Source organism: Dysidea avara, chromosome 2, assembly GCF_963678975.1.
Source record: "Dysidea avara chromosome 2, odDysAvar1.4, whole genome shotgun sequence".
In the NCBI taxonomy this organism is placed as follows: domain Eukaryota; kingdom Metazoa; phylum Porifera; class Demospongiae; order Dictyoceratida; family Dysideidae; genus Dysidea; species Dysidea avara.
The window spans coordinates 29,068,839-29,096,243 of record NC_089273.1 but is presented as its reverse complement, the minus strand read 5'-3'; the positions used below and the strand labels follow the sequence as shown (position 1 = coordinate 29,096,243).

General features: G+C 38.6%; 1 protein-coding gene and 1 long non-coding RNA gene across 8 annotated transcripts in view; one reads left to right on the top strand and one right to left on the bottom strand.

The window, feature by feature from the left end:
* The window catches only part of LOC136247036 (uncharacterized), a 155,787-nt gene extending 133,246 nt beyond the window's left edge, over window positions 1–22,541 (top strand). For all 4 annotated transcript variants that reach the window (XM_066038633.1, XM_066038631.1, XM_066038634.1 and 1 more), the window contains one exon: window positions 21,600–22,541. In XM_066038633.1, the coding sequence (XP_065894705.1) occupies window positions 21,600–22,388 (789 nt within the window). In that variant the 3' untranslated portion in view covers window positions 22,389–22,541. The remainder of the gene's footprint in view (window positions 1–21,599) is intronic.
* Window positions 920–2,390, bottom strand: LOC136244242 (uncharacterized). 4 transcript variants are annotated; one of them, XR_010695118.1, is made up of 7 exons: window positions 2,200–2,390; window positions 1,874–1,973; window positions 1,762–1,820; window positions 1,677–1,706; window positions 1,286–1,586; window positions 1,118–1,240; window positions 920–1,054 (listed from the first exon to the last, which is right to left on the bottom strand). It is a non-coding gene; the product is annotated as an uncharacterized lncRNA (long non-coding RNA). The 4 variants fall into 4 exon arrangements; XR_010695123.1 differs by having other exon boundaries at window positions 1,118–1,233; XR_010695120.1 differs by having other exon boundaries at window positions 1,286–1,346.
* Window positions 22,542–27,405: the final 4,864 nt, after the last annotated feature.

Here is a 27,405-nt window from a genome sequence, read left to right as displayed (position 1 = left end):
GGCCACCATTTTACTCCACAGCAATAAACTCACTGGTGGGATGTGTCTTTTATAGTTCCAATGAATGCCTGCCTTCTGTGCTTTGCCATTCCTTTTCACATCAATTAAATGTCATCTTCTTCATGCCAGGAAACCACACCAAGCCTTAATTTCTGTATCAATACTCACTATAGTGAGGCGCACGACCAAGAAACTATGAAGTGCGCCCAATTGAAAGATGCATGGCCACTACTGTGAGTTATTTACATGTAGGAACGGTTTTGCAATATTAGCCCTGGATTATGCAACATTTCTCAATGGATTTGTATTGCGTTACATGATAAAAAAATCTTTAGGAATCGTCATCATCGTCTTGCGACCTTGTTAAAATAAAAAAATAGGCATATTTACACATATTTCACTTTAATTTTCTTCTTTATGTTACACCTACTGTCACGTTATACCAGTAAACATAGCCGTGTTTGTACAGTCTGTGTAGCACTGGCATTATCTAATTCTGGTTTGTCCATGCGCGAATTTTCTTTGATCAAACCTCTAATCCCTACAATAACTTTTAAAGACACGATGTGGACACAAACCTTCCTATCTTATAAACAAGTTGTGAAAGTGTCAAGAATGTAAGTTCCCTAGGGAAGGCGTTTCAAGCATAAATCTTTTAGACTCTATTTAGTGCCATGCACCACACTGTGTATTACAATCGCTTCCATCTTTGTAACTTATCACTACAACGAATTACGAATTGAATGTGGAGTAAATAAAAACTTCTGGTAGTCTTCAAACAAGCTGAACACATAGAAATACCCACCCCATACTGATGCAGTGACATGCACCCCAGCGACAAGCAGTCACTTGTGCACATCGTGGCTTTCGATCATCATGCATATCCCACCCCAGCAACAAGTAGTTGTGGTTTTGATCATGCTTGCTAATTAATACACATGAACATCACATATTAATTTTTTCTGATAATAACATCTGACATACAGCAAGATAGTGATGTTAACCATTCACGACACCCATAATGTCACTACAGTCCAAATCTGATAATTGAGAACTACAAATTTAAAAAGAACACAAAACAATTGAAATAATATTATTCCTCTGTACATCAACTGACCTGAAATTCACTACACTGAGTTCCTGCCCAAGCTATATGTCCAACTGCTAGTTGATAAACCTCTATGACCAGATGGCCTGCAAAATCCCAACAAGCAAGCATTTAGTACGATACACCTAAAATCTGGATACTGGAAAATAATACTGTAAGGATGACATGTCAACTGACCGTGATATTAGTTTGCTCCCACATAACAGTACGCCTTGTAGTAGATCCTGGAAATTCAGACCTGAGATAATACATTTTAGTATGTAGACTGACCTGAAAATTCATGACATTCTTGATGTCACTACGGTCTACATACACTTGACAATTGAGAACTACAAATACAACACATAAAACTATTGCAATACGATTGCTCTGTACACCAACTGACTTGAAATTCAGGACACTCTTATTGATATGAATTCCTGTATGGTCTCAAGCTATGCATGACTACACACAATTGCTAGTGGGTACCCAGATAACCCTACAATAATCAGCAAGTGGGCAATAAATACAATATGCCAAAAATCTGGGTACTGGAAAATATCTTTATAAGCACGGCATGTAAACTGACCGGGGTATTAGTTTCATCACACCCCTGGTCCTGGAAATTCAGAAATAATAAACAACTATATTCCTTAGTACGTACATAGACTGACCTAGAAATTCACAACACCTTTGATGTCAGTACAGTCCATGTACAGTTGACAATTGAGAACTATAAAAAGAACACATATTAAAATAATACAATTCCTCTCTATGTAAACTGACCTGAAATTCAGGCTTCCTACCCCTGGTCCCAGTTATGTATGTACCATGACCATGCACATCCAACTGTTACTGGGTGAATTGCATACTATGACCAGATTACCTGTAAAAACAAAAGGCGGGCATTAAATACAACACACCTAAAATCTATGCCACTTTTGCACAAATGATATGTTTGGGGATTTACAAGTTGGCTGATGATGTACCTTACTACACAGTGTCCTGATTAGAGAGGTTTCACTGTACACAAATTCAGCAACAGCATTTAGACCAGTATGCAGTGTGAATGAGTACGTATTTTTGTACATGCATCATGTATGTTAACTTACTTAATTCTTCCACCTACAGCCCTGGGACTTCAGATGATGTATAAATTGGCAAGTGACAACTGAGAGATATTTGGTCGGTACCATGTCGACATTCCCTCCATGAGATAATTCCAAGCTGGCATTTGCTGTTACTCAAGTTGGAACCATCAGAAGTTTTCAGCTTGGTCTCGGTGAATTTGCACTAGTGGGGTACTAGTGCACACATCTAACTTGAAACCAATTATATAATTGTATATCAATACATGCGGTTAATCAGTGTGAGGCAATATGTGGCACTTTACTAGTTTCTTCACTCCTCCTTTCGTTACGGAACCTCCACTCCTCGTTTCGTTACTGAACCTCCACTGGCCATGGCTCCCCTTTTACGTAACTGAACCTCCACGATGTTCTGGGTATAGTATTCTACAAAGTACGTGTCACCACTCCATTGAAATCTAGTTACAATTAATGTTTATCTTTGTGCTTCTCTCTCAAGACATGTACTGCCATCATGAATTAATAAACCGTGTATCACATGTGTTCACTTGAGGTGTTACAGGGACTTTCCAAGAGATTTCCACTAAAAAGTTCACATGATATCAGGTGGAACTTGTTCTTAGTTCTGGCTCTACAATGTGGTATGCATACTTTTGTGCACTGCTGAAATTGTTTTTGTGCGATGGCTTGACAGGACTTGATGATGAGCGGGAAATAACTGTGATGTTCAGTAGAGCAAATAATTCCCACCATCCCTAGCTTATGCACCTACAGCTACTGTTTATTGCTGATACATCAGAGTAAAGATGAAAGTGGTAACTAAGGCTCAATCCTTTACTATATTTACAGTATATATTATGGCTACTGAACTGAAAGCAACTAGTGTCTATAGGAAGTCTGGGGTATGCTCCCTTGCAAAAGTGTAAATAGCTACTGCACCTTTTAGTTTCAATTGCTTCATCTGCGAATAGTTTGAAATTTTTGGTTAATTCCAGGAAAAATGTGGTGATAGTGGCTCTAGTCTCATGTACTGGTATTATCTGATGCTCTTGTGGTATACTTTGTCCATGGTAATACTGTTCCATCCTAGGTTCCATCTCCCCAAGTTTTGATGATTAAGAGTCCTCTATTTCTTTCTCTGCTGCTCCAATCCTGAAGCTATGACCACAACGCTACAATGGTTATAATATGTGACCGGATTTGCGAAAAGGTACCTTTCCCACACATTTGACATATATACCAGCTAACAAAATGATGTAACACTTGACTCCTTATACTGATTAGCCTGCTCTAAGTACCACAATGTAGCCAGATACTGTAGCTACATTCACTGAAAGTTTTAAACAATTATATGCCATGATCAAACGTTACGAAGCTTTAAAGGTCAAAAAATGGGTCACATTTTGTGTGTGAAAAGGTACATTTTTGCAAATACGGTCACATATTATGATAATAACAATTACAATTAAGAGTGTGCAATGGACTTTTATTATGCATGGACTCTTGATAATAATGTGACAGGTTGCATATAATACATGTGCTCAATATAAATATGCTTGAAGCATTTACCACAGATATGAGATATTGTAATAGTTTGTAAATAGTAAGTAAGTAAAGGTAGATATACTAGTAGAATAGTCGGTTTCCTCTACTCTGCTTCAAAATTTTCGGTGTAATGAAACAGCCAGTAGTATGTGTGCTTTTTTATGTTAAACAAGATGACAGTAATCAATAGGTGCATGTTGGACTCTCCAAGATACGTAATATACGTTTTGATTCTTATTTTCTTTTTCACATTTTTACCAATTTACTTTTCCCCAGTGAGTCTATCACTGACAAAAATGAGTGATATCCACCCCAAAAATACCTTTGCTATAAAAAAGGCGTGTCCAAGGAACCACAAGCACTTGTAACCCTATGTAAAACAGCTTAGTTGTAGAGGAAGACCTCATAAATGTAAAAATAATGGGTAACTTAAAGACCTGATATCTGAAGCGGCCAAGAACTAATCTTACTATCATTACCAAAGTTTCATTCCATGTAAGAAAACCTTGGCTGTAAAACAGGTGTACCCATGAAAGTAAAAGTCACTGGCAATTGAAACAGCTGATATCTGAAGCAGCCCAGGAATGAATGTTGATATGTATATCTAATCCAAAACAGCCAAGCTGTAAAAAAAGTGTGCGGCCCTCAAAAAGGCTATGGTGAAAAAAGATGTGAAATCCAAGGTGGCGGCCAAGAAATGGCTGTGATGGTAGGTTAATGGTAAAAATTTTAATAACAATAATTCAGGTGAATTTTGGTGCCGCTTGGTCAATTGGCACAAAATTCACCTGAATTGTCGTTATTAAAATTTTTACCATTAACCTACCATCACAGCCATTTCTTGGCCGCCACCTTGGATTTCACATCTTTTTTCACCATAGCCTTTTTGAGGGCCGCACACTTTTTTTTACAGCTTGGCTGTTTTGGATTAGATTTCACTTCTTCTTGTATTTGTATACCCCAAAGCCGGCCTATGGCCTGCTTTGGGACTTTTTTAACCTATCTTTTTTTCTTTACCACAGGAAGAAGAAAAGATGAAGCAGATGTACCTTAAATATTTCTGATTTAATCAGTAAATGTACAAATTATATATATAATACATATATTTATTACAGAACTGTCCATGGTGGTTTCTGTGTAACTGAACACTCTTCAAGGCAACTTCTTCTAGCTGATCTCTCTACAGGGTGATTTGTTTGTAGCTGAACTATCAACAAGGTAACTTCTTCTAGCTGTTCTCTCTACAGGGTGATTTATTTGTAGCTGGATTCTGTACAGGTGATTTTTTTGCTGCTGAGCTCTTTACAGAATGGTTTCTTTGTAGCTGAACTCTCTACAAGGTAACTTCTTCTAACTGATCTCTCTACAGGGAGATTTGTTTGTAGCTGAACTCTCTACAGGTGATTTGTTTGCAGCTGAACTATCTAGATGATGGTTTCTTTGTAGCTGAACTCTCTACAAGGTAATTTCTTCTAGCTGAACTCTCTACATGGTGGTTTCTTTGTAGCTGAACTCTCTACAAGATAACTTCTTCTAACTGATCTTTCTACAGGGTAATTTGTTTGTGGCAGAATTTTCTACAGGATGATTTCTTTGCAGCTGAACTCTCTACATGGTGGTTTCTTTTTACTGTAGCTGAACTCTCTACAAGGTAATTTCTTCTAGCTGATCTCTCTACAGGGAGATTTGTTTGTAGCTGAACTCTCTACAGGTGATTTGTTTGCAGCTGAACTCTCTACAAGGTAATTTCTTCTAGCTGATCTCTCTACAGGGAGATTTGATTTTAGCTGAACTCTCTACAGGTGATTTGTTTGCAGCTGAACTATCTAGATGATGGTTTCTTTGTAGCTGAACTCTCTACAAGGTAATTTCTTCTAGCTGATCTCTCTACAGGGAGATTTGATTGTAGCTGAACTCTCTACAGGTGATTTGTTTGCAGCTGAAATATCTAGATGATGGTTTCTTTGTAGCTGAACTCTCTACAAGGTAATTTCTTCTAGCTGAACTCTCTACATGGTGATTTCTTTTTAGCTGAACTCTCTACAAGATAACTTCTTCTAACTGATCTTTCTACAGGGCAATTTGTTTGTGGCAGAATTTTCTACAGGGTGATTTCTTTGCAGCTGAACTCTCCACATGGTGGTTTCTTTTTACTGTAGCTGAACTCTCTACAAGGTAATTTCTTCTAGCTGATCTCTCTACAGGGTGATTTGTTTGTAGCTGAACTCTCTACAGGTAATTTGTTTGCAGCTGAACTCTCTTCATGATGGTTTCTTTGTAGCTGAACTCTCTACAAAGTAACTTCTTCTAGCTGAACTCCCTACATGGTGGTTTCTTTGTAGCTGAACTCTCTACAGGTGATTTGTTTGCAGCTGAACTCTCCACATGATGGTTTCTTTAAATTTGTAGCTGAACTCTCTACAAGGTAACTTCTTCTAGCTGATCTCTCTACAGGGTGATTTGTTTGTAGCTGAACTATCAACAAGGTAACTTCTTCTAGCTGATCTCTCTACAGGGTGATTTGTTTGTAGCTGAATTCTGTACAGGTGATTTGTTTGCAGCTGAGCTCTTTGCAGAATGGTTTCTATGTAGCTGAACTCTTTACAAGGTAACTTCTTCTAACTGATGTCTCTACAGGGTCACTAGTTTGTAAATGAATTCTCTACATGGTGGTTTCTTTGTAACTGAACTATTTACAAGGAAACTTCTCCTAGCTGATCTCTTTACAGGGCGATTTGTTTGTAGCTGAACTCTCTACATTATGGTTTCTTTGTAGCTGAACTCTACAAGCTGAATTATCTTTTTCTATAGTTGCATGAATTCCCTACAAGGTAACTTCTTCTAGCTGATCTCTCTACAGGGTGAATTGTATGTGGCTGATCTCTCTACAGGGTGACTTGTTTGTAGCTGATCTCTATACAGGTTACTTGTTTCTAACTGATCTCTTGGATTCTCTTCGGGTGACTGCTCTATTAGGATGACTGCTCTATTGGGATGACTGCTCTATTAGGATGACTGCTCTATTAGAGTATCTCGATCTCGCCCTTGCTACACCAAGTTGGATTTCGTGTTATAACTCCGTGGCTTTAAGTCTGATTCTTCTACACCATTGAAGTGCCTTTCTAAGATGACAACTCCATCTGTACAGCGATTTTCAAAGCATTACCCCAACTGGTTTATCTGGTAGGCGTGGCAAGCAGTCGTTTTTATTAGCTAATCTCGATTGCGTAATTGTTACACACTGTTGGTTTTTTCGCTGTATCTTCCTGGTTTTTAGCTCGATTTCTTTCAAACCACAAAAGGTTTGTGGTTCAATAGTTAACCTATTCACCCACCGATTTTCAGCTTCTTCCCATACGCGGTTTACCCTGTAGGCGTGACAACATATTAGTGTTATTTTTCGTGAATAATCGCTCATAACGCTTTGCCTGTTTATCATATTCCAGCCAAAGTTGGTACAGAGATGCACCTTTATACCCCCCTTCTGTGTGCCAAATTTCAAGGCGATCGGATATGGCGTTCGCGTTTTATAGCAGTTTTTGTAAGTGTGCGAAAAGAGGAAGAAAAATAAGAAGAAAAAAAAAAAACGAAGAAACTAAGCCAATTGTTGAAGTCGCATATCTCGGGAACGCTTGAAGCGATTTCGCTCAAATTTGGAATGTGGAGTGCTGAAGGTGGAGGAAGTGTCCACAGCAAAAATCGTCTTGTTTCATCAAGGCAGCACAGAGCTACGGAGGTGCGAAAATTGCATTTTCTTTCTTCCTGTCAATATACTCACGGGTGTTACGCGCCGGCTTCTTGGGCCACACGTGTCTTGATAATTGCAATTAATAAAAAAAAGTGACATTGAAACTTTTATGGTTCAGCTGTGTTCATATTCGCTCTTGCTGCATCCTAAATTAATTTCTTTTAACTCTAATTGGCTGGTAATTTGGCCGCCTTTTTTTGCTCTATACACTGACTATTGAAAAAGGCGGACAAATTACCAGCCAATTAGAGTTAAAAGAACTTAATTTAGGATGCAGCAAGATTAAATATAGAACACAGCTGAACCATAAAAGTTTCAATGTTACTTTTTTTATTAATTGCAATTATATACATATCAACATTCATTCTTGGGCTACTTCAGATATCATTGTCAGTTACTTTTACTTTCATGGGTACACCTGTTTTACAGCCAAGGTGATCTTGCGAGGAATGGAACTTTGGTAATGATAGTAAGATTAGTTCTTGGCTGCTTCAGATATCAGGTATTTAAGTTACCCGTTATTTTTACATTTATGAGGTCTTCCTCTACAACTGAGCTGTTTTACATAGGGTTACAAGCACTTGTGGTTTCTTGGATGCACCTTTTTTTATAGTGAAGATGTTTTTGGGGTGGATTGACACGTTCTTTAAAGGAGTGTATTCAGATTCCACAAACCATTTGAGGTGCTTAATGGACATGTCCATGGTACTATTCAGTAGCAGCTAAACTGCGTTTATAAAAAGATTACAATTGGCTATGCCCCCTTAAACAATCAGAACATGCTACCGCATTTCTAATAATTGGTGGTGAGGCCATACCCTTCAACAGTTTAGTTATGTAGAAGACAACGTATTGTACCATGTCCCCAACCTTAATCTACTGTAAGTACTGAGACACTGTAATGCAGCAGTCACAATCACACATGTATTTTTAATGGTGTTGATATTTATCCAGTCATTGCGATTCAGGGCCGGCCTTAGCATTCTTGAGGCCCTAGGCAAAGCTAAACTGGGAGGCCACCCCCACCCCCCCTAAAAGCATAGTACTGCCCATTTATAGGGCCTTCAATATACATTTATATGCTTGTTATGCAAATAGCATGGACTGCACGGAGCTATGCTAGCTATACGTATGTATGGCTGCTGTTTTTGCACCTTAATGCTATTCTAGCAGTGTTTATGTAAACTATACATGTATCTTCCCAGCTCTATTACAGCCTTTCCTAGCACCGTACGTATGGCAGTCTCGTTCTAGCTTTTCTGCTGATCTTGAGACCTTTACGTTCAAAGAATCAGCACTACCTCGAGAGTCAGTCGCCTGATCATCTTCATCATGAACGATGCTTTACTGCAATCTTCCATCAATGTAGATACTACAACAGCACTCAGTTGTACCAAATCAGAGGGTGCAACGGGAAAGATGCGCCAAAGGATAGTCCTAGTCAAGAAAGCGGCAAACAGGCGGAAATGGCAGACAACAATCTACAAGTCATAACTAATTTGGTGTAAACAGTTTCAAAGTAATCTATAACTCATGTGTAGTTGGTCACGGTACAAATAGACATCAAGAAATCACGTCCCAGGACTCTCTGGATCGTCTAATAAAACTGGTCACTGTACTGTCCTCCATTTATTATTTTTCAAATACTTATGATTGCGTAAGCACACATCATCACAGCATTTAACAAGATCGCCACGCGCTATTATTACAAGCCTCCATACAAAAATGAACTAGTTGCCGGTTTTTCAAGATACGACTGTCAAATTTTGGATGGGCAATCAGTAGTAAATAAGTTGTAATTGTGCGGAAGTCGAGTTTTAGTATTCGCTTCGACCTGGCAGTGGCGAATTTAAAAAAAACCTGTTTCAAATCTTTGTGTGACATGGGTAGAATTAACGTGTAAACCAAAGACCTGGTAGGAAAAGTAGCCCCGCGCAATGATAGATAATCAGGTAAATAGTGTCTAACAGCGAATCCAGCCCCATAGCGTCAAGCGCGGAGGAAGAGTTCACTTTGAAGGGCTAAATTTGTAACTTACGCTACACGCATCCCAGAGAGCTCCTGTTTGTTGTAAATGGTAGAGAACAAACTGCTTCATAGATTTCTGTTAGTTCAATGCACTTCATGAAGATAGCTTGCTTGTTTTAGGCCCTGTAAATTTCATGGTGAAGCCATACGGAAACTGTTCCCAGCCACCTTACGGCCGGCTCTGTTGCGATTCTAAAAAATAACTTAGAAAATACAAGAAATGGTATAAGAAAAGGAAAAATAAAGGTGGTGAAACTGGGAATTGAGTTACCAAACCTCAGAAGGTTGGAGTACTATGCCCTACCACTGTACCACCGCTACTTGCTGGAAACTCTTGTTTTGCGCTCTTTAAAATTTTAAACCCATTCCTTAACCCTAACTGTAGCTTAACAGTTACTAATTGTGCATCCTAGGAGCACTGTTCCTAATCCTAGGAGTGTTTTTCCTAATCCTAGGTGCACTGTTCCTAATCCTACAAGCATGCTTATTATAACCATATAGGAACAAATTCCTAATATTCATACAACAAATGACTGGCTAAATAAAAAAGTGCATTGTGACTGCATACTGACCAGCTAAATGTATAATACATGTTTATGCTCTAACAAAAACTAATAATATTATAGATTTTTAAAACTAGTGCATTAGAAATAATATTATTAATTTAAAAATGAAGTAGGGTTCAGTGCCAAAAAGTATTGAAACAAGATAATAATGTGATCTGCTCTGAAAAAACCAGTCATAAAGCCCTGCTGTTAAATTTTGATTACTGTTTTCAAGTTTAATAACTTTCTCACTGAATACGATAACTAAGTTAAATTTTTACCACTTTAGTAAAAAGTTCTGGAATATTACAGATTTGTAGCTAGCTTATACAAAAATGGTGATACACAATCATATTTTTGGGCTGTAAGACTAGTTTTGTCAGCCTCAGTCACATAAAGATGATGGTAGTTATAAGGCAAATCCTTACTTGACATTGTAGCAAATTGTTCAAATTACCCACTTTGGCATTGAGAAGATGGTAAAAATGCCAGGATATTGTCACATTGCTACAATGCCAAGTAGGGATTTTCCTCATAGGTACTATCAACTATTGTTTCATTGCTTTTTATCGCTGAAACCCTGCTTCATTGTTAAATTGTGACTATACCTGCAAAAACAGGGCACGTGGCCACATACTACACTCTGTCACACAACAGACATATCTCAGTACTAGAACAGACTATTTTGTATTCTGTAACATGTATCATTATAGCTTATTAAATGTTGAATAAGTGTTAAAAAGTTATGAGTCATGGAAGTTTGATAAAATAGTCATATTTTGTGTGCCTACATGCTCTGTTTACACTACGATCTATTTAGGTATCACATAATATTGTTACATCCACAAAGCATGGCAACTGAGGCATGAATTGATTTGTTCATAATTATAAGTATCAAGACACACGGTAGTGTGTCGTGCGGCCCAAGAAGCCGGCGCGCAACCCCGTGAGTATATTGACAGGAAGAAAGAAAACGCAATTTTCGCACCTCCGTAGCTCTGTGCTGCCTTGATGAAACAAGACAAATTTTGCTGTGTACATTCCCTCCAACTTCAGTACTCCACATTCCACATTTGAGCGAAATCGCTTCAGGCATTCCTGAGATACGCGACTTCAAAAATTGGCTTAGTTTCTTCGTTTTTCTTCTTCTTCTTATTTTTCTTCCTCTTTTCGCACACTTACAAAAACTGCTATAAAACGCGAACGCGTTATCCGATTACCTTGAAATTTGGCACACAGAAGGGGGGTATAAAGGCGCATCTCTGTACCACCTTTGGCTGGAATACCATAAACAGGCAAACAGTTATGAGCGATTATGCACGAAAAATAACACCAATATGTTGTCACGCCTACAGGGTAAACCGCGTATGGGAAGAAGCTGAACATCGGTGGGTGAATAGGTTAACTATTGAACTTCAAACCTTTTGTGGTTTGAAAGAAATAGAGCTAAAAACCAGGAAGATACAGCGAAAAAATCAACAGTGTGTAACAATTACGCAATCGAGATTAGCTAATTTATTATTATTATTATTATTATTATTATGCTTGCCACGCCTACCAGATAAACCACTTGGGGTAATGCTTTGAAAATCGCTGTACAGATGGAGTTATCATCTTAGAAAGGCTCTTCAATGGTGTAGAAAAATCAGACTTAAAGCCACGGAGTTATAACACGAAATCCAACTTAGTGCAGCAAGTGCGAGATCGAGATACTCTAATAGTGCAGTCATCCTAATAGAGCAGTCACCCTGAACAGAATTCAAGACATCAGTTAGAAATTAGTAACCTGTATAGAGATCAGCTACAAACAAATCACCCTGTAGAGAGTTCAGCTACAAACAATTCACCCTGTTCAGACATCAGTTAGAAGAAGTTTTCTTGTAGAGAGTTCAGTTACAAACAAATCACCCTGTTGAAAGATCAGCTAGAAGATGTCACCTTATAGATAGTTCAGTTACAAAGAAACCACCATGTAGAGAATTCAGCTACAAACTAGTGACCCTGTAGATACATCAGCTAGAAGAAGTTACCTTGTAGAGAGTTCAGCTACAAAGAAACCTTTCTGTAAAGAGCTCAGCTGCAAACAAATCACCTATACAGAATTCAGCTACAAACAAATCACCCTGTAGAGAGATAAGCTAGAAGAAGTTACCTTGTAGATAGTTCAGCTACAAACAAATCATCCTGTAGAGAGATCAGCTAGAAGAAGTTACCTTGTAGATAGTTCAGCTACAAACAATTCACCCTGTACAGAGCTCAGTTAAAAGAGGTTTCCTTGTAGAGAGTTCAGCTACAGACAAATCACCCTGTAGAGAGATCAGTTAGAAGAAGTTACCTTGTAGATCGTTCAGCTACAAATAATTCACCCTGTAAAGAGATCAGCTAGATGAAGTTACCTTGTAGAGAGTTCAGCTACAAAGAAACCATCATATAGAGAATTCAGCCGCAAATAAATCATGTATAGAGAGTTCAGCTACAAATAAATCTCCTTGTAGAGTGATCAGCTAGAAGAAGTTTCCTTGTAGAGAGTTCTGCTACAAACAAATCACCCTGTAGAAAGATCAGCTAGAAGAAATCACCTTGTAGAGAGTTCAGCTTCAAAGAAGCAATCGTGCGAGAGTTCAGGTACAAACAAATTGTCCTGTAGAGAGATCAGCTAGAAGAAGTTACCTTGTAGAGAGTTCAGCTACAAAGAAAACCATCATGTAGATAGTTCAGGTACAAACAAATCACCCTGTAGAAAGATCAGCTATAGAAGAAATCACCTTGTAGAGAGTTCAGCTACGAAGAAACTATCATGTAGAGAGTTCAACTACAAACAAATCACCCTGTAGAAAGATCAGCTATAGAAGAAATCACCTTGTAGAGAGTTCAGCTACAAAGAAACCATCATGTAGAGAGTTCAGCTACAAACAAATCGGCCTGTAGAGAGATCAGCTAGAAGAAATTACCTTGTAGAGAGTTCAGCTACAAAGAAACCATCATGTAGAGAGTTCAGCTGCAAACAATTCACCTGTAGAGAGTTAAGCTACAAATAAATCTCCCTGTAGAGAGATCAGCTAGAAGAAGTCACCTTGCAGGGAGTTCAGTTACAAAGAAATAAACCATGTAGAGAGTTCAGCTGCAAACAAATCACCTGTAGAGAGTTCAGCTAGAAACAAGTCACCCTGTAGAGAGATCAGCTAGAAACAAGTCACCTTGTAGAGAGTTCAGCTAGAAGAAGTCACATTGTAGAGCTACAAAGAAACTACCATGTAGAGTTCAGCTGCAAACAAATCACCCTGTAGAGAACTCAGCTACAAACAAATCGCCCTGTAGAAAGATTAGCTAGAAGAAGTTACCTTATAGGGAGTTCAGCTATGAACAGATCACCCTGTAGAGCGTTCAGCTACAAACAAATCACAGTTCAGCTACAAACAAATCACCCTGTAGAGAGTTCAGTTACAAAGAAACCACCATGTAGAGAGTTCAGCTGCAAAAAAATAAATCACTCTGTAGAGAGTTCAGCTAGAAGAAGTCACTTTGTAGAGAGTTAAGCTGCAAATAAATCACCCTGTAGAGAATTCAGCTACAAACAAATCACTCTGTAGAAAGATCAGCTAGAGGAAGTTAACTTGTAGAGAGTTCAGCTACAAAGAAACCACCATGTAGAGAGCTCAGCTGCAAACAAATCACCTGTAGAGAGTTCAGCTAGAAACAAGTCACCCTGTAGAGAGATTAGCTAAAACAAGTCACCCTGTAGAGAGTTCAGCTATAAGAAGTCACATTGTAGAGAGTTCAGCTACAAAGAAACTACCACGTAGAGAGTTCAGCTGCAAACAAATCATCCTGTAGATAGTTCAGCTAGAAGAAGTCACGTTGTAGAGAGTTCAGCTACAAAGAAACCACCATTTAGAGAGTTCAGCTGCAAACAAATCACCCAGTAGAAAGTTCAGCTATGAACAGATCACCCTGTTGAGAGTTCAGTTAGAAACAAGGAATCCTGTAGAGAGATCACCTAGAAGTATCGCCTTGTAGAGAGTTCAGCTACAAACAAATCACCTGTAGAGAGTTCAGTTACAAACAAATCACCCTGTAGAGAGATCAGCTAGAAGAAGTTACCTTGTAGGGATTTCAGCTACAAATAAATCACCCTGTAGAGAGTTCAGCTACAAAGAAACCATTCTGTAAAGAGCTCAGCTGCAAACAAATCACTTGTACAGAATTCAGCTACAAACAAATCACCCTGTAGAGAGATCAGCTAGAAGAAATTACCTTGTAGATAGTTCAGCTACAAACAAATCACCCTGTAGAAAGATCAGGTAGAAGAAGTTACCTTGGAGAAAGTTCAGCTACAAAGAAACCATTTTGTAAAGAGCTCAGCTGCAAACAAATCACCTGTACAGAATTCAACTACGAACAAATCACCTTGTAGAGAGATCAGCTATAAGAAGTTACCTTGTAGATAGTTCAGCTACAAACAAATCTCCCTGTAGAGAGATCAGCTAGAAGAAATTACCTTGTGGAGAGTTCAGCTACAAAGAAACCACCATGTAGAGAGTTCAGCTGCAAAGAAATCACCCTGTAGAAAATTCTGCCAGAAACAAATTGCCCTGTAGAAAGATCAGTTAGAAGAAGTTACCTTTTAGAGAGTTCAGCTACAAAGAAACCATTCTGTAAAGAGCTCAGCTGCAAACAAATCACCTATACAGAATTCAGCTACAAACACATCAACCTGTAGAGAGATCAGCTAGAAGAAGTTACCTTGTAGATCGTTCAGCTACAAACAATTCACTCTGTAGAGAGAGCAATTAGAAGAAGTCACCTTGTAGAGTGTTCAGTTACAAAGAAACCACCATGGAGATTTCTGTAATCAATATAATATTATGTGACCGGATTTGCGAAAAGGGGTCTTCCACACACATCCAATTCCGTAACCGTTGGAGACCATAACTCAATGTTCAAGTAACATATTAACCTGACAATTTCACCACGTATTCAGCTATATTGGTGCTCACCACTGTCCAAATTCAAGGCAATAGCTCTTTCCAATCTGAAGTTATCAATTGTCAAAGTTGGCAAATTGGATGTGTGTGGAAGACCCCTTTCGCAAATCCGGTCACATGTGTATTATACAGTATACATAATTTGTACATTTACTGATAAAATATTTAAAGTACATCTACTTCATCTTTTCTTCTTCCTGTAGTAAAGAAAAAAAACATAGGTTAAACAAGTCCCAAAGCTGGCCATAGGCCGGCTTTGGGGTATACAAATACAAAAAGAAATGAAATCTAATCCAAAACAGCCAAGCTGTAAAAAAAGTGTGCGGCCCTCAGAAAGGCTATGGTGAAAAAAGATGTGAAATCCAAGGTGGCGGCCAAGAAATGGCTGTGATGGTAGGCTAATGGTAAAAATTTTAATAACAACAATTCAGGTGAATTTTGGTGCCGCTTGGTCAATTGGCACAAAAATTCACCTGAATTGTCGTTATTAAAATTTTTACCATTAACCTACCATCACAGCCATTTCTTGGCCGCCACCTTGGATTTCACATCTTTTTTCACCATAGCCTTTCTGAGGGCCGCACACTTTTTTTACAGCTTGGCTGTTTTGGATTAGATCAAGACACACGGTAGTGTGTCGTGCGGCCCAAGAAGCCGGCGCGCCATACCGTGAGTATATTGACAGGAAGAACGAAAACGTCATTTTCACATCTTTGTATCTCGGTGATCACTTATCTGATTGGAACCAAATTTGCTACACAGTTGCCCGCCAGCCAAGGGAGTCTACATTCCAAATTTGAAGGAAATCGCTCAAGCCATTTCCGAGATACGAGCTGCCAAAGTTTCGTTTTTTTTTCTTCGTTTTTTTTTCTTCTTCGTCTTTTCGCACACTTGCAAAAATTGCTATAACAAGCAAACGCGTACTCCGATCGCCTTGAAATTTGGCACACAGAAAGGGAGTCCAAAGGCGAATCCTAGCATCAAATTTGGTACAAATCCGATGAATGGTTCAGGAGTTATGACCGATTATTCGCGTAAAACAAGATCGATTTGTTGTCACGCCTACAGGGTAAACCGCTTCATGGAATGAGTTGAAAATTGCTATGTAGATGGAGTAACCATCGTAGGAGTGCCTTTTGGTGGTTTGAAAGGAATCGAGATAAAGACCACGGAGATATGACACAAAACCCAACCTGTGTCACAATTACGCGATCGATTTTTATGAATAAAAAAGTATTAGTTTTCACGCCTACTAGGCAAACCGCTTAGAGCAATGAGCTGAAAATCGGTGTATAGCTGGAATAATCTTCATAGAAAGTCCTTGCAGTAGTACAGAAGAATCGGATTACAAATCACTGAGTTATGATTTGAAAGCCAACTCCGTGTAGCAAATGCGAGATCGAGATACTCTAATAGAACAGTCACCCTAATAGAGCATTCGGCTAATTTATTTACTCCATTATAGAATTTTTATTACATCACAAGTTATTGTGTAGGGAGTTCAGCTGCAAACAGTTAATCTTATAGACAGTTCAGCAAGAAGACAGTCACCATGTAGAGAGTTAAGCGAATACACCACTATAGAGATTCAGAACATTACAAGTCACACTGAAGAAAGTTCAGCTATAAACAAGTCATGCACTGTGTAGAGAATTCAGCTACAATTAAGTCACTCTCTAGAGAATTCAGTTACACAGAATTCAGCTACACACAAGTCACTGTGGAGAGAGTTCAGCTACAAACAAATTACCCTTTAGGGTGATCAGCTACAAACAAAACACTTTGCAGGGTGTTCAACTGCAACAAATCAATTACCTTTAGAACGATCAGCAATGAACAAATCAACACAAATCTACCTGTAGAGAGATCAGCTAGACACAAATCACCCTGAAGAGAGTTCAGCTACAAAAAATCACCCTGTAGAGACATCAGCTAGAAACTAGACACAATGTAAGGAGTTCAGCTACAAGCAATCACCCTGTAGAGAGTTCAGCTAAAACAAATCAACCTGCAGAGAGATCAACTACAAACAAATCACCTTATAGAGAGTTCAGCTACAAACAGATAACCTGTAGAGAGATCAGCTACAAACAAATCAACCTGCAGAGAGATCAGCTATATACACACAAAACAACTTGTAGAGAGATCAGCTACAAACAAATCACCCTGTAGAGAGATCAGCTAGAAACTACACACAATGTAAGGAGTTCAGCTACAAACAAATCACCCTGTAGAGAGATCAGCTACAAACTAGACACAAAGTAAGGAGTTCAGCTACAAGCAAATTACCCTGTAGAGAGTTCATCTACAAACAAATCAACCTGTAGAGCAATTAGCTAGAAACAAATCACCCTGAAGAGAGGTCAGTTACAAAAAATCACCCTGTAGAGAGATCAGCTAGAAACAAATTGCCCTGAAGAGAGGTCAGCTACAAAAAAATCACCCTGTAGAGAGATCAGCTACAAACAAATTGCCCTGTAGAGAGATCGGCTACAAACAAATCAACCTGCAGAGAGATCAGCTACACACAAATCAACTTGTAGAGAGTTCAGCTACAAACAAATTACCCTGTAGAGAGATCGGCTACAAACAAATCAGCCTGTAGAGAGTTCAGCTAAAACAAATCAACCTGCAGAGAGATCAACTACAAACAAATCACCTTATAGAGAGTTCAGCTACAAACAAATTACCCTATAGAGAGATCGGCTACAAACAAATCAACCTGCAGAGAGATCAGCTACACACAAATCAACTTGTAGAGAGATCAATTACAAACAAATCACCCTGTAGAGAGATCAGCTACAAACTAGACACAAAGTAAGGAGTTCAGCTACCAGCAAATTACCCTGTAGAGAGTTCATCTACAAACAAATCAACCTGTAGAGCAATCAGCTAGAAACAAATCACCCTGAAGAGAGGTCAGCTACAAAAAATCACCCTGTAGAGAGATCAGCTACAAACAAATTGCCCTGTAGAGAGATCGGCTACAAACAAATCAACCTGCAGAGAGATCAGCTACACACAAATCAACTTGTAGAGAGTTCAGCTACAAACAAATTACCCTGTAGAGAGATCGGCTACAAACAAATCAGCCTGTAGAGAGTTCAGCTAAAACAAATCAACCTGCAGAGAGATCAACTACAAACAAATCACCTTATAGAGAGTTCAGCTACAAACAAATTACCCTATAGAGAGATCGGCTACAAACAAATCAACCTGCAGAGAGATCAGCTACACACAAATAAACTTGTAGAGAGATCAATTACAAACAAATCACCCTGTAGAGAGATCAGCTAGAAACTACACACAAAGTAAGGAGTTCAGCTACACATAAATCACCTTATAGAGAGTTCAGCTACAAACAAATCACTCTGTAGAGAGATCAGCTAAAAACTGGACACAATGTAAGGAGTTCAGCTACAAGCAAATCACCCTTTAGTGAGTTCAGCTACAAACAAATCAACCTGCAGCGAGATCACCTACAAAAAAGCACCTTGTACAGAGTTCAGCTACAAACAAATTACCCTGTAGAGAGATCGGCTACAAACAAATCAACCAGTAGAAAGATCAGCTACACACAAATCAACTTGTAGAGAGATCAGCTACAAACAAATCACCCTGTAGAGAGATCAGCTAGAAACTAGTCACAATGTAAGGAGTTCAGCTACAAGTAAATCACCCTGTAGAGAGTTCAGCTAAAACAAATCAACCTGCAGAGAGATCAGCTACAAATAAATCACTTTATAGACAGTTCAGCTACAAACAAATTACCCTGTAGAGAGATCGGCTGCAAATTAATCAACCTGCAGAGAGATCAGCTACACACAAATCAACTTGTAGAGACATCAGCTACAAACAAATCACCCTGTAGAGAGATCAGCTAGAAACTAGATACAATGCAAGGAGTTCAGCTACAAGCAAAATCACCCTTTAGTGAGTTCAGCTACAAACAAATCAACCTGCAGTGAGATCACCCACAAAACGCACTTGTACAGAGTTCAGTTACAAACAAATCACCCTGTAGAGAGATCAGGTAGAAGAATTCACCTTGTAGAGAGTTCATTTACAAAGAAACCATCATATAGAGAGTTCAGCTACAAAGAAATTACCCCATAGAGAGTTCAGCTAGAAGAAGTCATCTTGTAAAGAGTTTAGCTACAAAGAAACCATCATGTACAGAGTTCAGCTACAAAGAAACCACCTGTACAGAATTCAACTACAAACAAATCACCCTGTATAGAGATCAGCTAGAAGAAGCTACCTTGTAGATAGTTCAGCTACAACAATTCACCCTGTAGAAAGATCAGCTAGAAGAAGTCACCTTATAGAGTGTTCAGTTACAAAGAAACCATCATGTAGAGAGTTCAGCTGCAAACAAATCACTCTGTAGAGAGTTCAGCTACAAAGAAACCGCCATGTAGAGAGTTCAGCCTCATACAAACCACCTTGTAGAGAATTCAACTACAACAAATCACCCTGTAGAGAAGAAGTTACCTTGTAGAGAGTTCAGCTACAAAGAAACCACCATGTAGAGAGTTTAGCTGCAAACAATTCACGTGTAGAGAGTTCAGCTAGAAACAAATCACCCCGTAGAGAGATCAACTGGACGAAGTCACCTTGTAGAGAGTTCAGCTACAAAGAAACCATCATGTAAAGAGTTCAGCTGCAAACAAATCATCCTGTAGAGAGTTCAGCTACAAAAAAATCACCCTGTAGAGAGTTCAGCTAGACGAAGTCACCTTATAGAGAGTTCAGCTACAAAGAAACCATCATGTAGAGAGTTCGGCTATAAAGACACCACCATGTAGAGAGTTTAGCTGCAAACAAATCACCTGTTACAGAGAGTTCAGCTACAAAGAAACCATCCTGTATATAGTTCAGCTACATTTCAAGTCACCCAGTAGAGACATCAGCTGCAAAAAAATCCTGTGGGGAATAATGAGCATGTAATAAATATATGTATATAATTTGTATAATTACTAATAAAATCAAAAATAATTGAAGTACTAAAATTCTTCTTTAAGTTCTTTTCTTCTTCCTGTGGTAAAGAAAAAAACACATGGGTTAAAAAAGCCCCAAAGCCAGCCATAGGCCGGCTTTGCAGTATACAAAAACAAAAAGAAGTGATATCTAATCAAAAACAGCCAAGCTGTAAAAAAAGGTGCGGCCCCCATAAAGGCCATGGTGAAAAAAGATGTGAAATCCAAGGTGGCGGCCAAGAAATGGCTGTGATGGTAGGTTAATGGTTACATTTTAATAACGGCAATTCAGGTGAATTTTGTGCCGCTTGGTCTTGGCACCAAATTCACCTGAATTGTTGTTATTAAAATGTAACCATTAACCTACCATCTCAGCCATTTCTTGGCCGCCACCTTGGATTTCACATCTTTTTTCACCATGGCCTTTATGGGGGCCGCACCTTTTTTTACAGCTTGGCTGTTTTTGATTAGATAATATATAGCACTGAAGCATATGTAATACGTTATGTAATATGTATAAAATTTTTGTGGTGCCTAATTGTCTGGATAGTGTAGTAGAGGCCACACACCACTGGTAACCCATGCTCAATAACATCATTTCTGTTGCTATTAAACTTATCATACTGTATCTGATTCACATGGTACCGTAACTCATCTTGCTCCACCACTAAATCTAGCATCATGCATTGAAACTGATTATTTTAAAAATTTAGAAAGCCTCTTAAATAAGGCCACCTCCATGTAAAGGACATATGTGACCTGATCTTGGAAAACCTACCTTTTTGGCACATTGGCCAATTTTCTGTTTTATAGCTTAAATGAGGTACTGGGTGCTCATCTATCTTATGGTAATGTATTGAGTTCTGTGAGTGATTAAGGGTGACAAATGGTGACAAATCACTTTGTTTACCAATAATTCCGTTTTTACCATCTAGAATACTTTAAAAGACATTTCTGATAGTTTAATGAAGTATTCTTGGTACATTTCTGCAATTAAATCTTATGTATTATTGTCTAAGACTAAGTTTTAGCCATTCCAGCACCTGAACAAATCACCCAATTTGTAAGTTAATTGTTGTCCCACGCATGTGAAATTACTACATGGTCTGATATAATCATCCATATCTCCTAAGAAAAGGAAGCTGTTGGTGTGAAACTTCACAGCAAGAAGATTTAATAGTTGCTTTATTGAAATGTGCAAAAAAAATTAATATTGAAAAAATTGTTGAAATTATCAATTGAGTTTTCCCAAAAAGTTTGCTTGTGCCCAAAAGGTAGGTTTTCCAAGATCCGGTCACATATTTCATTTCCCCAATAGCATCCATCTTAGAGAGCTTCCACTGTACTTCACGAGAGCATACATTTAGCTATGTAGATTGTAGCTAAACATTCAACAACAAGAATTTTAAAATGCACCACTGTATATGCTGGGTTTTTGCAGATCCAATGACATATGCAAGCTATATATGAATAAATTAATAATTGGTGTTGTGTAATTGAATACTATAGCCATGCGCTATACATCTGTTTACTATTCAAAAGGCTATCATTTCTTTGTGTAAATCTATAATGTTGTTGTTTTTCCTGTTTTTAGACTGTATTTGTTAAAGCATGTATTGCCAAAGTTCACCGAGATGCAGGAAGTGGAGATGAAAGCCTTTCAAAAATCAATGAAGCCTTACATCTGTATGAGCACCCAATGAGAAGATCAAAATTCAGAAAACATCTAGAGAGGCACCCTCGTTATGTCTCAATGTGCACCACAAAAGGAGTAGTCCACATGGATGCATTTCAGAATAATCCCAACATGATGCAACATGGGCAAGAAGCAAAGGCTGCTTTTCAGAAAGCACTTCATTTGTTGAAGCAACATAAATCTCCATCATTTTTACAAGAAGTAGGAGTTAGGTGCCACCTAGGACGTGTATATCAATTAATGAATGACGAAACAAATGCAACAAAAATGTTTCAAGATGCTGATAAGATCATACGTCCATTTGGAAAGTACCCAGTATATGCAGCTGTATTGGCTAATTGGTCACGTGTCTTTTATGAGAAAGGAGATGTACATAAAGCAATTGATATGCTTGAGGAAGCATGGAATATTCGTGACAGTTTTGTACGCTCTGAGCTGCATCCAAACACATCGTTGTATGCATACTACTTAGCAAAATACTATGAAGAAATTGGTGGAGAGGAAACAGCCATCCATTGGTACAATATAGCTATATGGGGATATGCCAATTTAATTAGTACTGAAGAAATCAGGATGAAGAATCTCAAAAGCCCACATGTCGTCCTGCAAAATGACGAATTGCCAGCTTGTAAATCATGGCGTCAGCTACTAGAAGAATGTAGGAACAATTATAAAAAACTGGTTTGACGTAACTATACTCTGAGGCACTCACCTAAATTTTGTACATGCTTAGTAGTTTAGTTATTACATTAGGTAGGCTTTTTAAAACTTTGATATACAATTTGTAGCTGTATTTACAATTTCTCTTTGTGATATCAATATTGTAGTAGTAACTTTAATCATCTCCACTGAATGGTGCTCACTCTAAGGTGTTTTGGCAGGTTATGTACTGTCAATTATTACTTTCTAATCCCCACCCACATTAATATTTTCCTTCCATAATGCAGCTATGCACTTTGGTTCCACATCTGTACTTTGAGATAATAAGTCTCTCTAGAATTCCAATGGATGCAGATACACGAAATTGACAAGGAGAAAACATCCTGACCATGTGGCAAACTCCTGTAAGCATTTGATTGTAAATCAGATGGCTGCAGGTTTGAGGTTTCCCAAGTCTAGATTTAGATTTTCACATTTTTAACTAACAGAATTATATAACCATAACTAAATCTATAACCAAAAAGGAACTAAGAAAGATTACTATATATACAGTAGCTAACTAAAATGAAACTAACTATGACTAAAACTAAAAGTAAGAAACTGCATGGGCTTTATAATTCATTCCCACTGTATACTAATGCAGTAAATGCACTGCTGGAGTTGTACATAAATGTGCTAAGATTTCAGAACAAAGTATGGATGTCATTGATGTTGTTGTACTTGTCCATGATCAAACAAGCACATACACTGGTCAGGAAAAGGTATTGATATTCTCTATGGCAGAGAATTCCACCAAGACATGCTGCTCTAAGCTGCCTTCCAAGGTGATCATGTGTGCGGTCAAGCACTTACTCCAGACCACTCTCCAAATAGATCATTGGTGAGCTATATGAACACAATGGACCACATTTCAAAAGTATCCAAGATCTACTATGATTTGATCTGCTGCAGTTCGTATATAGTGCTGCTCTATATGCACTGCTCTCTGCAAAATGTCCAATAAATTACTGAATAAAAGTAAGTTTTGTATCACACAGATGGTTTATAGTTGATAATAGTATGATAATCAATTTTAACTACTGTAGCTATATGAATGTGCTTACTAATCTTGGTTGGAGCCGTTTTGCTGTCAGACGAAAAGATTTTTGATGCTATATAAAATAATTAGATATTGTCGGGGACTCCTTACTCTCACCTTTCCCTTGTAACCACTCTATACGTGGACACCCAAAGAGATTTTTACAGTTACCAGCAAGAATTAATGCTTCCTCAAATTCTTTTTTTCCAAGTAGTATCAAGCTATGGAAGTCTCTATCAAAATTAATGTTGATGTAAATATTTCTGATCTCAGCCAATTTAAGCAAAAGATAACAGGACTGATCTTTTAATGTAAATAATGTAATCACTTTGTGTATACACGCTCCTTGTGAGGTCTGCACAGTAAAAATAATAATAACCAATATTTGCAGTAGCTACCGGCATTTTCAATAATAATAATAACAGTGTTGCTCTAGTAAGTTATAGTCATTTTGTACAGAAATTGCTGACATGGACTTTTCATTGACATTCCTGAATGCTTTGAGACCACTTGCACGATGACAGCTATTTTTGCAAACTGTTGCTATGGCCACCAAGCTTAAGTCTGGTGCGGCCACCACTTCGATTATAATTATAAAGGTCTTGGTCTGTCTAGGTAGCATCATATACTTGTGCAAAATTACGACAATAATAATATTATTTTTCACCATCAATAATCTCCGCACAATGAATTTGATATGTGCTGCACTATAGTCAAGGGCAGCCCTAGGAATTTTGATGACTGGCTTCTAAACTTTTGCTATATGCAAATTTAAATCTAGGGGGTATGGGGGCAAGATTTTCCAGAAAATTGTGTGATTTGAAATTGAATCTGGTAACAATATCAACAGTTTAAAAATAGAATTGTGTTAGGTATAATGTAAGCTGCTTAATTGTGCTTGCTTCTGGTACAGTATCAGGTGCAGACTAAAGAATTAAGGGACAGAAAATTTGACATTTGATGCATATAACAGACATGGATGTTGTTCTGTGAATCTTTGGGGCATGCCCCTAGGAAAATTTTCAAATTTTAACAATATGTTATATGATTTTGGACCATTTTTTGCTGTATTCACACAGGTAAATAAAGTAGCTAGCTAGCTACAGGTGTACTTACAGTTCTTAAGAGAAATACAAAATGTGGCTGTTCTATTAGAGTGGTTGACTGCTCTATTAGAGTATTTCGATCTGAACTTTTGTACCATTGTAAATCACTGTAAAATATACTTGAATACACTTGACCAGTTTCTGGAAACCTCAGAAACCCCCCTAGATCCGCCTCTGATAGTGCATGCTAGTCTGGCGTAGCCGACCCGCGCGCGTGGCGCGAGGGTCTGGTGACAGCCGCATTCAGTACCTGTGCAGATGGAATGCAATTAAATTTGAAAATACGCGCGAAACACTTGGACAATTTTCGGTAACAGAGCGCGACAGCTACTGTACTTGTACTTGAATGACGTCTATTTCCTCTACAAACCCTTACATTTGTGCTGGTTGTAGAAAAGACATAAGAAGCTCGCCATAATCAGTGGCCAAATCGGAATAACGTCATAGAATGTTGTTAATTGGTCACTAAGCGACAGTGTTGCCAGATAATTTGCTCCAAATGTTCATGTGAAAAATAAATTTGTTCATAAAAAGTTCATAAATCCATAGTCACTTTCCGAAAACTAGCCTACACATTATAAATAGGTGGATCTCTGGGTTAGTAGGGCACTGAAGAACAAAAAAAAAAAAGAAAGGTATCACCTAAAATTGCCAAAAGTACAGATTACTCCAGGTTCATATAAAAGTTCATAGATTATTTCAAGTTCACAAACCAGCCAAAAGTTCATAAAAAGTTCATAGATTATTTCAGGTTCACAAACAAGACAAAAAGTTCATAAATCTATGAACTTTATTCACAGCATGGCAACACTGCTAAGCGATCTGATTGGACGCACCAGTTTTTCGTAAGGCTGGCACAGGTACTGAATGCGGCTGTCACCAGACCCTCGCGTTACGCGCGGGTCGGCTACGCCAGCCTCGCGTTACGCGCGCGGGTCGGCTACGCCAGACTAAGTGAATGCAGGGGTGGATCCAGACTTTTGGAAAGGAGGCGGGGTCAAAATAAAATGTGACCCAGTCTGAGAAAACCGGTTTTATCGCCCACGTCAGCAGATTCGATTTTTTACCCAGGACACACAGCTATACATGAATAAACTATCTAATTCCACTTTTAAAATCAGCTAGACTAGAGTGGTCTGGTTTTGATGGCTGCTTTTCCCAAGCCAAGTGGCGATCCGTACGTGTGGTCTGGGGCCTTAATGGAGCTCTGGTCAGCCTGGGAATGACTGTGTGTGGCTGTACAGCTCTGTGGTGTTGAATAAGTACCTCTGCTGTGAGTTTCCTTTCATTTTAGCCAGTTTTGAGACCTCATTGGCTCAAAACTTGGCCTAATTCATCCCTTGGCCTTCCTATTCAATTTTTGAACACCATCTTTCCCGCCTTCTAGGGCCCCCGCCTCTCACCCAATTTTCATCTCGCCCGCCTTCCAGGGCCCCCGCCTCCCACCCAATTTGCATCTCGCCTGATACAGTCAACCTAGGTTTAAAAACTATCTAAAATGGCGGGAAACTTAGTTGTTGGCAACTTGCACAGTGGATGCTCTGTAAGGTAATGAATTGGTGTATAACGTGTGAAAATTTGGTACACATAGATTCAACCATTGGCGAGCTACAACACACAAAATACTTAAAACCGGCATTTTTCGATACTTTTAAATAGGCGATAAGCGGACATGACTAAAACACGGAACGGACTGGGAAAACGGACTCACAAACGGACTGGAAGGAACTACCCTGAAAACGTTTTTTTGCCATAGAAACTCACTAAATCACTGCTACAAAGAATATAACACGTAACAACAGCCTTAAACAAACCTCTAAACGTGTGCTCGAGCCACCATTACTACCCTGAGATAATTTACAAAGCGCCAGTCTGCCAGTTTGAGCGCCTGTGACAGCGAAGTTGTCGGTTAGCTACAGTTTAAGCAAACAAAGTAACACAGACTGTATTTGTAGTAGCCAGTTTCTTGCCAGCTGATTAAATACAACGTGGCCGCCACGAAGCCTACCTGTCACGAGCTGTCACCTGTAAAACTGAAGATCAGCCGTCAAACTAATTGCAGCAATTAACCAGACCATGAATTCCAAGTAACATAGTGTCTTAACACTTGTGTCTTGTCTTGTTTACACATGCGAAACGAAAGTGCGCTTTTAATTAAACACAAAATGAATTTAATTTCAGACTATCTTTAAGCGCAGGGCTTAATATTGGCTTGAGCAAACTTCGACATCGTGTTCAGAGCAGTTCAGAGGTTTGTTTCAGGTCGTTGTTGCGTGTTATATTCTTTCTAGCACCTATACAGTGAATTTCTATGGCCAAAAAACGTTTTCAGGCAAGTTCTTTCCAGTCCGTTTACTAGTCCGTTTTCCCAGTCCGTTCCGTGTTTTAGTCATGTCCGCGATAAGCCGGTAGGGTCTATTCTACGGAACGGAACGGAATGATGGACTAAACTGCGGAACGGAATGCTTTCTCAGATTGAAGCTTGCAGCTTACCATTGCTGTACAAGTTATCAGTGGCACTTCCAGCAGGTAATCAAACGTACCCCAAGAAAGATAAAACAAATTTAAGGATCGATTGTGGGTTCTTGTTGGTTGTCATTAGTAACGAAGTACTAATTGTGGGAATAGCTGACTCAGTGTGTTCACCTTCGGATATATCAAGTAGGGAACTTAATGCATGACTTGGTTTTACTAGTATGTGAGTTATTTTTACTTACTTGACTTTAGAATGTACAGTCTGAGGCCCAGCCTTTCTAATCGGCATAAATCAGTATGTGTATAGCTACACTACAAAGGAAACAAGTATGGTGACAAGCTGAATCAACTCACAGTCTAAGCAGGAATTTTGTGCAGTGTGTGA